Here is a 12720-nt window from a genome sequence, read left to right on the forward strand (position 1 = left end):
ACCACGTTAGGCTGGAGTGGTCCTGGGAGAATAGGAGAGGACTGCTCCACCTGAGCTCTCGCTTCCTTGCTTTCACAGGACTTTCTAAAACACAAAAGTCTTAAGAATAAGCACAAATGTTTTTATTGGAGATAAACTCTCCTGTTCTCTCCTCTCCTCTCCTCTCCTCTCCTCTCCTCTCCTCTCCTCTCCTCTCCTCTCCTCTCCTCTCTTCCTAATTTATGTCCCACCCCCAGATAAGACAAGATGGTTAGCTGGGCTGTGGTGACACACACCTTTAATCCGAGCACTTGGAAAGCAGAGGCAGGAGGATCTCTGAGTCTGAGGCCAGCCTGGTTTATGGGGTGAGTTCCAGGACAACCAGGGCTACACAGAAAAACCCTGTCTCTAACCGGCGCTCTCCACCCAAAAGGATGAGATGGTTAATCTCTCAGTTGTTAATTTGATGAGACTTAGCATCTCCTGGGAGTCTGGCCTCTAGGCACACCTGTAAGGAAATATCTTGATCTGGCTGGGGTAGAAAGCCCTGCCCACCATAGGTGGCACTACTTCCTGGAATGAGATCCTGGACTATATAAAAAGGAGACTGTGAGCTGAACATGCTTTCATTGCACTCTGATTTTTGATTGGGACTATGATATGACAAGCCGCCTCAAGACCCTGCAGCCTTGACTTCCCCACCATAATGGACTGTGCCACTGAACTGCAAGCCAGAATAAAACCTTTCTCCTTAAAGTTTACTTTTGTCAGCAACAAGAAGATAAACCATGATTTGGGGTCTCATGTAGTACAGGCTAGCCTCAAGTTCCTACATAATTGAGGATGATGTTGAACTACTACTCATCTAGCCTCTACCTCTTAAGTGCTGGGCTCAAAGGATGCACCTCCATGCCTGGCTAAATATTTTGTCCAAAGTCAGATAACTGGTAAAAATTATGACCTTTAGGTTCATCTTCTGTCCTTCATTCTACACTCTCTCTTCACGGCTGTATCTGTGCCCTGGCCCAGCAGCTTATGTGAATCCAAAGTCCTTCTGTTCACCTTGAGACTTAACTATTGAAATAAATATCCTTACTTGAGATATCCAGCAAATCTACATATCCAAACCCCAACAGCTCTTCTCAGAATCAAGCCTAAGCTCCATGAAAGCACTCAAAAAGGAGTCTGACTCCAGTCTTCTAGTTACTTCCCAACTGTCTGTCACCCTACACTTTAACCACAATGATTATGCAATGTCAGGTTTCTCTCTCAGCTCCATCTTTACTCTGACACTACTATCTGACAATTTCTACTGGACCTTTGAGTCTTAACCTAGATGCCTCAACCTTTTGGAAAAACCACCTGTTTTCCCCTAACTCCACCCATCCAGAAGCTGGAAATAAATGCCTGTCTCCAAACTCTTTTCATGCCACTCCTCTTGATAGCACTGTACTGTAGTATTCTCTCGGGGGGCCACCAACCTCAGGAACAGGTACTAGGCCTCATTCTCAAAACAACTCAATGGTACACAGCAGATATACACCAAAAAAATTCAAATTATCTTTTAATTAATTTATTTGATTTTATATGAAAGAGTGTTTTGCCAGTCTGTACACCATATGCACACCTAGTACCCAAGGAGGTCAGTCAGAAGGCATTAGATCCCCTGGAACTGGGGTTATAGATGGTTGTAAGCCACTATATAGGGTACTAGGAATTGAACCTGGGTCTCTACAAGGTTAATAAGTACACTAAGCTACTGAGCCACCTCTCCAGCCCCTGAATTTAAATTATTATTAAATCAAAATGGTAGATACCCAAGAATATTTTTAAAGAACTGACTTGGGCCCTCAGTACAATCTCACAAAGTAGGAATTATCATAACTGATTTAAAAATAAAGAAACCGGAGCTAGAAAGTATTAAGTAATTTGTCCAAAGGCACTGGGCTATTAAGTAGCAAAACATGACTAAAACCTATGATTATCAGTGTCTAAAATCCACACACATCATAGCCTGTCACTGTCCAGTGCCCTGAACACAAAAGATTTAGAAGATCTGATCTTGGCTATGGAGCTTTGGGGACAAGTTACTTTTGGCTGGAAGAAACGGGATGTCAAATTTAGAGACAGTTCTTTGAAGGGCAACATTTATCTACCTCCTAAAGGATGGGTAAGAGTCAGACAAGCAGAGACTAGGGCAAAGGGGTATTGAGGGACACAACAAACATTTCTGGTGGTGATGACAGGATAAATATATGAGAAATAGATTTATGGGGAGTCCAATGGGGTTTCAATATGGGTTGTGGCTGCTATTTTTCACCTTATGATGTACTAATAAAACTAGGCATGTGTCTTACTGCAAGATAAATGGGGTTTTACTAGACTTGGCACTCACTCTTAAGAGGCAGCCACTGTGTAAACACCTTACAAAATCAATTCGTAAAGAAGCCCACAAGAACATTAAGGAGCTTACTTGCTGCAGTTCTGCAAATTGCTTTTAAGGATGTCATAGTCGGTATTGAACAGAGGCCCACTGTCCTTTAGCATAGCTTTCTGGATGCTGTACACATGGATGCTGGCAGTCACAGCTAACTTGGACTTCACTGCTACAAGTCAACAGGAAAAGCAGTCTGTTAATACACAACTTCAGAGCTTGTGGGGACTTTAACAAGAAACTCTTCTGCACTAAAACCATTTGCAATCTATATGGTGGTCCAAAAACTCTAACAGGCCAAATAGCTACATATAAAGTAGAAGAACATCAAGCCTCTGTCTGCAATGGGACATGTTGGTGCTGAGTTGTTTCTAAGTATAGCACCTGTGAGAGTATTACTCACCCAGGGATAGTCAGCAAATAGTGATTGATGATTAATGATTATGAAGCTTTGTTTTCAGTCAGTTAAGTAATCACTACCTGAGAAGATTTATCTCTACCGAGACTTACTTGTATGTTTCAACTTCAGTTTACAGAAAGCAACTACATATTATTACTAATGAACTGAGTCTACAGAACAAAATTAAAAGATGATTATCATAGGAGTAAACTATGGGTTCTACAAGGGAAGGAATTGTGCCTAACTTGTTCACTGTCCCCACAGCCTAGCACAGAGTCTGGAACATATTAACCACCACATATGATGGAGTTTCTTAACATTTCCTTTTTACCCAGAGATTTTTTATACAAATGTATACATTTTCATATCTATAAGTACACAATTTAAATATCTATTAATTGAAATCTTGGCTGAATATTTGATCCTGCAGAATGTAGGACATATCAATGCTTTGTAGCTGATCAATATTTTGCTTTTTATAGCCATCAGTGCTGACAACGCTATCACTTTGCAGAAATACAAAGTACAAAATAGAAGAGGTAAATTTAGGCCATTTCAATTTGTTAGTCACTCTGTTCTAACCCAAGCTGAAATTTACTGAATATTTTTTTAAAATAAAACAAGGAGCAATTCAAATAGCACTCTTTAGAATCTAATATCCTAACATAAATACAATCCCCCAACACACTAATTTGATACTTATACACTAAGGAACGATGGTGGGAAAATATTAATTCTTTGTTTTTTGTAATTAAAGTATTATGTTTCTGTAAGAGCACGGAAGTTTACACATACAGTAAAAAGACTGCAACTGAGAACATCCACCAAGCATGTGTCATACACAGGCTCAAGTTTGGGCCAAGGTGGTTCAGGCCACACTCACTGGTGTTGCATAGCAAGATGGTAAGGAGTACTGACTATGTGCTTAGAACTAAGGCTGCAGTGAGGTTACATGATGTAACATGCGTGAGCACTGCCACGAAACACACATTTTGTGGGTTCATCATCCCACATACACTGCTACATTCACTGTTTACCACATTTGATATTTTATTAAGTCTTGGTTGTTCTGAGTTCAGTTTACTAATCTTTTTTTGCAAGGTCTAGATTCGGTTATTCAACCTCACATAGTATCCCAATCCATAGCTTAAGAAGCCATGTCATCTGGAATTCATGACAATTTTCTTACGTCTATCATGAGTCTTGAAATTCTGTCAAAGATGTACTTTATAAAGATCAGCCTCAAAACTGGGAAGTTAGGCAAATGTAAAAAGATTAACGATTCAAAAGCCATTAGTAAAAGAAATATAAGACTGATTAAATAGCCAAACACACTTTATACAGACTATACACAATCAATGCTGTAAGAGGCAAAGCGAAAAGCTTATTCAGCTGCTCAGACTTACCTTCCAGTTTATCTTCTCTCACTACTGCAACCTTGTGGCACTGCAAAGAACAACACCTCATCAGTAGTAAAGTCACAGAACTCAGAATTTCAGCTTCCTTCACTCAGTTGTGTTTAGCTATGAAATTAGAAAAACACTGGGTACCCTGAAAATACACTACAGTATAGGGCAGTCTGACTAATTTTTAATTTGCATATTTTACATCATCTTGAAAAGAGATTAAGGAAAATGAGAGGCTAGCCTCAGTATTTTTATGAAACAAAACTATCTCAAACGGTGTAAAAGCAATTTTTAATAAAAATGATAACTATATATAATCTATGAAACTAAATAAAAGTTACATCTGTCTATTCTGCTATACTCCCAGACTGTCATCAGAGAGCCTTCATTCAGCGACTGATGAAAACAGACAGAGAGACCCACATCCAAATATTATACAGAGTTCAGGGAGTTCTGCAGTAGAGGGGCAGGAAGGATTGTAGGAGCCAGAAGAATCAAGGACACTACAAGAAAACCTGCAGAATCATGCAGAATCAACCAACCTGCACTCAACCTAGACTCATAGGGGTTCACAGAGACTGAACTGACAATCAAGGAGCCTGCATAGGACTGACCTAAGCCGTGTGCGTGTGTGTGAGTGATAGTTGTATAGTTTGGTATTTTTATGAGATTCCTAGCAGAGGTAGTATAGGCTGTTTCTGAAGCTTTTGCCTGCTTTGGGGACCCTGGTCCTCCTACAGGATTGCCTCGTCCAGCCTTAATATTATTGCAACTATTGTCCAACCTAATCTTATTGCAACTTGATATGCCATGTTTGGTTGATATCCCTGAGAGGCCTGCCCTTTCCTGAAGGAAAGAGAACTGAGAAAATAGATCTTAAACTGATAAACTGACACAATGGGTAACTTAAAGCAGACTATATACTACAGGGAAAAAAAAAACTTGCAAAATAAAAATTCTTGAAAAAAAATTCGGTAATTACTAGTAAAAATAATCATTTTTCTCCTCGAAATCTCACCTTTGGCTACAGCAATACATATTTATGTCAATGTTAAGAACCACCAAAATCCTCACTATAGAAGAGCAATATAAAAATCAAACAAGCCTTTTTTGTTTGGTTGATTGGTTTTTTGGAGACAGAAATTCACATTGTGCTGAGGCTGGCCTCAAATTTAGTAACTCCTGCTTCAGGCTCTCAAGTGCTGCCAATTCCAGGTGTGAGCCACCATGTTTGGCAACAACATAAATTTTTATTTGTTTTGGTGTTTCAGTACTGTCGGTCAAGCCCAGAACCTTGTACATGCTAGGCAACTGTGCTCCACCACTGAGCAATCTCTCCAGTATATCAAAAAAAGCTTTTTAGAAATGTAATCATAAATTTGAATTAAGAAAATTCATGAATTCTTTTTATTGGCTTCTTCTAGTTAGAGGAGACAACTCTTGAGGAGTAAAACCCAAGATTGTCCTCTGGCCTTCACAAACGCTTGCATACCCTTAGACATATGCATACATTACATGCATGTGTGCATACACACACACCCCATACCTGCACACTTACATGATCATAGATACAAACCAGACATTCCCCAAAAGATCTCATTCTACTCAAAATTGCAGAGCTTATGAGGAAAAAAAAAAAAAAAAGGCACTAAGAACTAACTGTTAAAACACTGCAGATGTGCAGTGCAGCCGTAGAGGCAGTAATTAACTGATACCTAAGGGAATAGTCTAGACAGCCAGGGAGTTCAGACTGGCTAAGTGGTCATCTGTTTGGGGCTATTGAAAATGCACAGGCTTCAACAGTGGACATGCCACCTTGTTGCGCAACAACAGTGCAGATCAGCACAGAGCTGACTACTGTAGTGGTGTGACACCTGCCAAGTAAGGGCCCAGTAAGCACAGCATCACAAACTCTGTTACCTGTTAAGAATTTTATTTTACATTTTTGAGAGGTCTTGCCAGACTTGCCTGCGTCAACCTCCCAAATGCTAGAATTATAAGCATGTACAACTAAAAGTTCTTCATAGTGTGGTGGTTGACACCTTTAATCCAGCACTAGAGGCAGGTGGATCCGTGAATACGAAGTCAGTCTAGTCTACCAGCCAAGCTACACAATGAAACCTGTTCTTTAAAAAAGTTCTTCATAGATTCTAGCTTAAAACTTGTCTATTCCGTAATGTCTGGTAAATGAATAATAAATTAGGTGGTGATTTTAAAAAATCATTCACAACTAAAAATCACTACATAAAAAAGCTAATGAGAACTTGTAATGACAAGCCCTAATTAACATAACAAGAACCCACTAACCAGTGGTTCTCAAAATGTAGTTTGGAAACCCCTTGGAGGGTTGCATATAAAAAATCCTGCACATCAGGTATTTATATTACAATAGAAAATTACAGTTATGAAGTAGCAATGAATTAATTTTGTGGTTGGGGTCACAACGTGAGGAACTATATTAAAGGGTTGCAGTGTTAGCAGGTGGAGAACCACTACTGACTAAACACCTGAGTGTTTCAAGAGTATGCCAACACAGAACTGGGTGCAGAACACAGGGATCTGAATCTAAAGTTCTGCTTTTCCTCAGAAAGCTCACCTAAGAGCTTTAAATCTCACATGTCTGGGACTCTTGTGAAAACACAACTCCCGTCAGTATTATGGCAAATGAAGTTGAGGCTGTAAATGTATAATTCTGAGGGAAAGTCAAAAGGAAAGTAAAAAGGACATTTTAGTAATCTCCATGAGGGGCCTGATCCTGGGGCTGATGACAATGAAATAATGGTGTCTTCAGACAGGCTCAAGGAAAGTGGGGACAGAGATGTGTCATTTGCTGGACAGGAAGCCAATGTGCAATAACTACGAACGTTCCCTGGATTCAGTACAAGACAACAGAGCTTCTGGTGCTTCTTTGCAAGGTACCTGTGATACCTGTGCCCACCTCTGAGGTAAAAAATGGAAGTCAACAAAAGATCACCAGACCTGAGACTAAGACTTCTTCGTGGTTGAGATGAAAAACGCAACAGTACCCTATGCTGGTGGGTTAGATGCAGATGGGACCAGACAGAAAAAGACGCAGGAGACTACACATACTCCCCAGCCCATGCTTCTGTCTGTACCAGCAGCTAAGCCTTCAGAAAGGTCAAAGTCACCTAATTTTTTTTCCTCCTTTTTTAACACCAGAATCTGTGACTTGAAATTTTAAGAGGATGAAAATTAAATACTAGTGTCTTCAATCCATATTCAAAAGGAAAAAGAGGTTCAAAGAAAAGCCATTCCCTAACGTCTCATTTCTTAGGTAACTAACAGTGATAGTCTCTTCATCACAGCCAAGATTACATAACCTTTCCTGGGTGTCAGATTTAGTCTAAAATTTCAGAATGCTCACTCTCTTTAAGAGGTACTTTAAGTCGGGCGGTGGTGGCGCACGCCTTTAATCCCAGCACTTGGGAGGCAGAGGCAGGCGGATTTCTGAGTTCGAGGCCAGCCTGGTCTACAGAGTGAGTTCCAGGACAGCCAGGGCTACACAGAGAAACCCTGTCTCAAAAAACAAAAAACAAACAAACAAAAAAAAAGAGGTACTTTAAAATTTCCATACCATTCAATCTTGTTTCTTTCCCGTTATTTCTAATGATGTTTATATCTCATGACCATGAAGCTTTGTTACAAGAGAACTTACAGAATGTCCATTCTGTAGAAGACTGCCAGACACCAAGTAGGTAACATGCAGCTGAGCTCCCGAATTTTCCTTCCGTTTCCTTTCAACATATTCATAGAGCATCCTGTTCCAAACAAGGCAGAAGTGACTCATTAGTGTGTATCTTCCTCATCAACTGACCCATGACCTGGAAGTTACACATATAAAATCTCAGAGTTTTCAACAGCACAAGTTTTTACTTACTGAACAGATTTCTGAAAAAACAATGGATGAACTTTAGATGGAACATTGGACTGGAGCCAACTTGTTTAAGTTGGCTGAGAGACCCAGGAAGTAACTGAGGTAAATCTAGAAATATGCCAAGAAGGACAGAACCCATAGCCAAACAGTGGCAATGGCTAAATAGCAGATATAAAAGTGACTCAATTATCTAGCTATGGCATCCAGAATAAAGTTTTCTCGGTTTCATATCTTCAAGCATAAGGCAGAAGAGCCATCACTACATGAATAACTCTTATAACCAAGTTCAGACAGTTAATATCAATATCTTACCATCCATGATCCACAGCCCAGAGTCTCCTGCTACACTGCTTCATTTTTTTCCTGCAGTCAGTTCCCATGACATCCTTCCCTTAGCCATTCAGGTTTCCTGGGACATGGGGTATGCTTGAGCACCCTGTGGTATTCTTTATCGTCTATTTTATTCAACTCCATGGCTTTGTTTTTCCCTGATGACATCATCATTTGTTCAGCCCACCTTAGCTAGAAATCTGGGAGTCATTATTATGCAATGAGTTGCAAGTCTGTTTTCCCTCCCAACTAATTCTTGACTCTGCCCTCCAACCTGCTTTACTAGACTACTTCAAGTCCAAGGGTCAACTGTATTCCCTTTTCACCTCCATTATCTGTGAGGCTGTCATAGTGAAGTTTTAAAATGCAAGTCAGTAAAAAAAGCCAACAGATTAAAAAATGAATCAAAACTTCCCTGAGTGCCCACTTGTGTTCTAAGTAGTGAACAAAGGAGTCACAGCTCCTACCCATTTGGACCAGCCATGTCTTTCCTAGAGTGTTAAGCTTAAAATTGGCAGGAACTTGAATCACAGACATCTGTTGCCTCCCTTTAATCCTAGGGAGGGAGAGGCAGAGGCAAGAAGATCTCTGTGAGTTTGAGGCCAGCCTGGCTTACATAGGGAATTCCAGGCCAGGCAGGGCTGGTTCCACCCATCTAATTCCTACTACTCCAAGCCTTCTCTAACAAGACTAGCCAAGCAGAGCACTTCTGCCTCCTGAGTGCTAACAGAGTTTATGCCCTATCACGTATTCTGATGCCTATTACACCACACTCTACCATAGGTTTATATGGCTGCCTTTCTGTACACCATCAGTTGCTTACATACAAAATGTGCACTATTTGCTAATTTTACGGATTCTTCTACCTTGCTCTCTTGCGTCTTCCCCACTGCAGAGATTATGTTAGAAAGGCAGATGAGGTGGACCCTTGACTGTTTATGATAATGAGGGCCATGCTAATAGAAAACCAAAAAGGCAAGTACCATGTCCACCATGCTCTCAAGCATGTCAGTCAAATGCAGTCTTTTCTCCACAGCTCTTGATTTTGCCTGTGTCAGCAAGTCACTGTCTTCTGCACAGGTTTTCCCAAATAAACCCCACTTGTTCTCTTATTAGTTTCTGTTCTTACTTGCTTTTGTTTTCTTTTTAATATAGTTCCCTTTTTACTGAGTTTGTAACAAGCCTTTAAAAAAGAAATTTATTTATACTTTAACGTGTTTCTTATTTAATAAAGGCAAGTAATCTATTTCTAATAATACATGTGAAATAGTCTTTAAAATGAGTGAAAAACCTTGACTTCCTGCAGAATATATTTCCTGCACATATGATGACTTACAACCTCCCCTTTGAGACCATTCACTTTCCTCTCCTTATCAGTTCTAATCACAACTTCCCCCAGAACTAAACCAATTTTAGTCTCCGTAACATTTTCTCAATCTGAAGTTATGTTTAAGTCACTGAGGAAGGATCTTGTTTGTGAAAGACTAAAATAATACTTAAAAAAAAAAAAAAAAAAAAAAAACTAAAAACAAGAATTTGTTTTGTTTCCTCAAGAAAAGGTTTCTCTGTGTAGTCCTGGCTGTCCTGGAACTCATTCTGCACATCAGGCTGGCTTCAAACCCAGAAATCCACTTGCCTCTGCCTTAAGTGCTGGGATTAACGCACTTAACCATACCTTTTAATTTACATTTTATATTTTCTAAACATGACGGAGACAGTATTTCCCTCCCTAGATACTGTTATACATTTTCTTATTAGGAGTGCAGCCCAGGCACTGAGTCAGGGAGGACTTTTGAGGGACTGCTTGAGGGTGAAGCAAGTCAGAAAGATGAGTGGCTTCTGTTGTGTGCTAGAACAGCTGTATAAGAAATCTGACTGTTTCAAGACACCATGCTGCAAGGAAGCCCAAGCCCTGTAACACCCTGGTCTACAGCCCAGCTAAAGTTCAGCTGATAACTAGTAACAACTGCCAGATGTACAGAAAGATGATTAAAGACTGGGCTGCAGTGGCTGACACATCCCAGCTAAGACTCCAGATATCATTCAGCTAACATGGGCCATTCCCACTGTGCCCTGTCCACACTGCAGAATCTATGAGTGATAAAATGGTTATTTGTGGCCAAGCAGTGGTGGCACATGCCTTTAATCCCAGCACTTGGGAGGCAGAGGCAGGTGGATTTCTGAGTTCGAGGCTAGCCTGGTCTACAGAGAGAGTTCCAGGACAGCTAGGGCTATACAGAGAAACCCTGTCTCATAAATTTAAAAAAAAAAAAAAAAAAAGGTTATTTCTTCAATTAAAGTTTGGACTAATTTGTTACACATTCACAGTAATCAGAAGAGTGACAAACTTGACCAACAATCAAATCATCTGTGCTTCAAAGAACACCACCAAGAATGTGCATAGACAACCGGCAGTACAGAAGTCAATAAACCTCTGATGTTTTGCAGAACTCTGTTAGAGCAACCCTGGAACTAAGAAACTAATACATCATGGAATAGTATTTGGCCATAAAAACAAATACAAACCAATACATACTTCAGCTTGGACAAACTCTGAAACATTAATTGAAAAAAACAAGGTAAGTATGGATATGTATGTGTGTGTACATGTATAATATTCTATAGACAGAAAGATTAATAGTTGTCTAGGAGACCTGAGGTGAAGAGACAGGTTAAAAAACAGCTGGAGTGGTGAAACACTGTAAAACTATGGTGGTACTGAGAGAAAAAGGTACCTCCCAGGCATTTGAATTTGCATCTGACTCATCAGTAGTGACGCTAAGAGCTATTTTGTTTTGTTTTTAATGTGTATGAATGTTTGATTGACTGCATGTACATCTGTGCAACATGTGAGCACTGCTCCTGGGGGCTAGAAGGAGGTGTTGGATTCACCTACAACTGGAGTTACAGGTGCTGTGAGCTGCCATGCAGGTGCTGGAAATTAAACCTGAGTTCTCTGGAAGAGCATGCAGTACTCTTAACTGCTGAAGCACCTCTAGTTATTTTTTAAATGGTTCAAAGTGTTTGCTTATGTATCTGTTGTGTTGCTTCTGATTTACCAAATGGGATGATTCCTGAATTGGCATTAAATATCTTTCCTGCTTTGAAAGATTAAAACAAAACAAAAAAACCAAAAAAACCGAGCCTATGGTGACAGCTGCACACTAACAATATTAAATATACTTTCAATGGGTAAATTATTTAGTGGTTCAATATAGTTCAAATATATTTTATAAAACAGTTAAAAATAAGAGTTGGCCCCGCCCCTCACCCAGGCAAAGAGGTAGAGCTAGCCCAGGTGGCACAAGTACAGGGGAGTCTGAACAACACAACCACTACCCAATTGGGCACACAGGGCCAATGGCATGTTAAGGCTAGAACAATCATTTATAACTCTAGTCCTTCAAACCTTTACTTTAATGTCTATTAGGTGACTGTAATAACAGTTGCTTCATTTCATACTCAAACACCTATCATTGAAATGAATAAAGCACAGCCAGTCATGGTCCATGCCTCTAATTCCAGCACTGAGAAGGCAGAGGTGGGCAGATCTCTGAGTTCAAGGCTAACCTGGTCTACAAAGTGAGTTCCAAGCCAATCAGACCTACATAGTGAGGCCCTGTTTACAAACAATAAATAAAGCTCTTATCTGTGTTCACTCCCAAAGTTACTGCAACTCTTAGGTTTAAACCAAAGCTGATCTTGAGCAATCTTGTTAAAAACAGGTCTAAATCTAACCCTGAGCTAACAGCTTCAGTTCTGAAGAACCTGAACATCACAGCTAAAGTCAGTCTCCTACACCTATAATGTTAACTCAAAGCCAAACCAGTCAGCTCAAGAAATCAGGGGTTTCTAAGACATGTACCATATTGCTACAGCTCAAAGAAAGCTCCTACTACTAAAGAAACAAATGAAAGCCAGACTGTCCAGGAGCAGAGCAAACCAAAGAAGGCATTTAGCCCATACGTGTGTCCTCAAATGATTAAGTGATAAATAATTCCTCCTCTTTGGACAACATTCTGCAGCTCTGCAGATTAATGCTCTAACATTAACTTAAAAGTTGTCATTTCTTTTTTTGGCCTCAAATTAGATCTGTTCTAACAAAAGAAATAAAAAGGTGTTGCAGAATCAAGAAGAGCAGTGCTCTATCCATCCTGAGGACTTGCTTTACTTTCACTCAAACACTCTATCTTTATTATAATTAGTGCGTGTGTATATAATGCAACAGCTCAAGAGTGGAGATCAAAAGAGCGCCTGTGTGTGTGTGTGTGCACAT

At 40.0% G+C, this 12720-nt stretch overlaps 1 protein-coding gene across 2 annotated transcripts in view; it reads right to left on the minus strand.

Moving 5' to 3' along the window:
* The window catches only part of Pold3 (DNA polymerase delta 3, accessory subunit), a 38725-nt gene that overhangs the window by 22207 nt on the left and 3798 nt on the right, over window positions 1-12720 (minus strand). For both annotated transcript variants that reach the window (XM_034487917.2, XM_034487915.2), the window contains exons 3-5: window positions 7896-7998; window positions 4220-4259; window positions 2453-2585 (exon numbers count right to left, since the gene is read on the minus strand). In XM_034487917.2, coding sequence (XP_034343808.1) covers window positions 2453-2585; window positions 4220-4259; window positions 7896-7998 — 276 coding nt within the window. The remainder of the gene's footprint in view (window positions 1-2452; window positions 2586-4219; window positions 4260-7895; window positions 7999-12720) is intronic.

Source organism: Arvicanthis niloticus, chromosome 1 (genome assembly GCF_011762505.2).
Source record: "Arvicanthis niloticus isolate mArvNil1 chromosome 1, mArvNil1.pat.X, whole genome shotgun sequence".
Lineage (NCBI taxonomy): Eukaryota > Metazoa > Chordata > Mammalia > Rodentia > Muridae > Arvicanthis > Arvicanthis niloticus.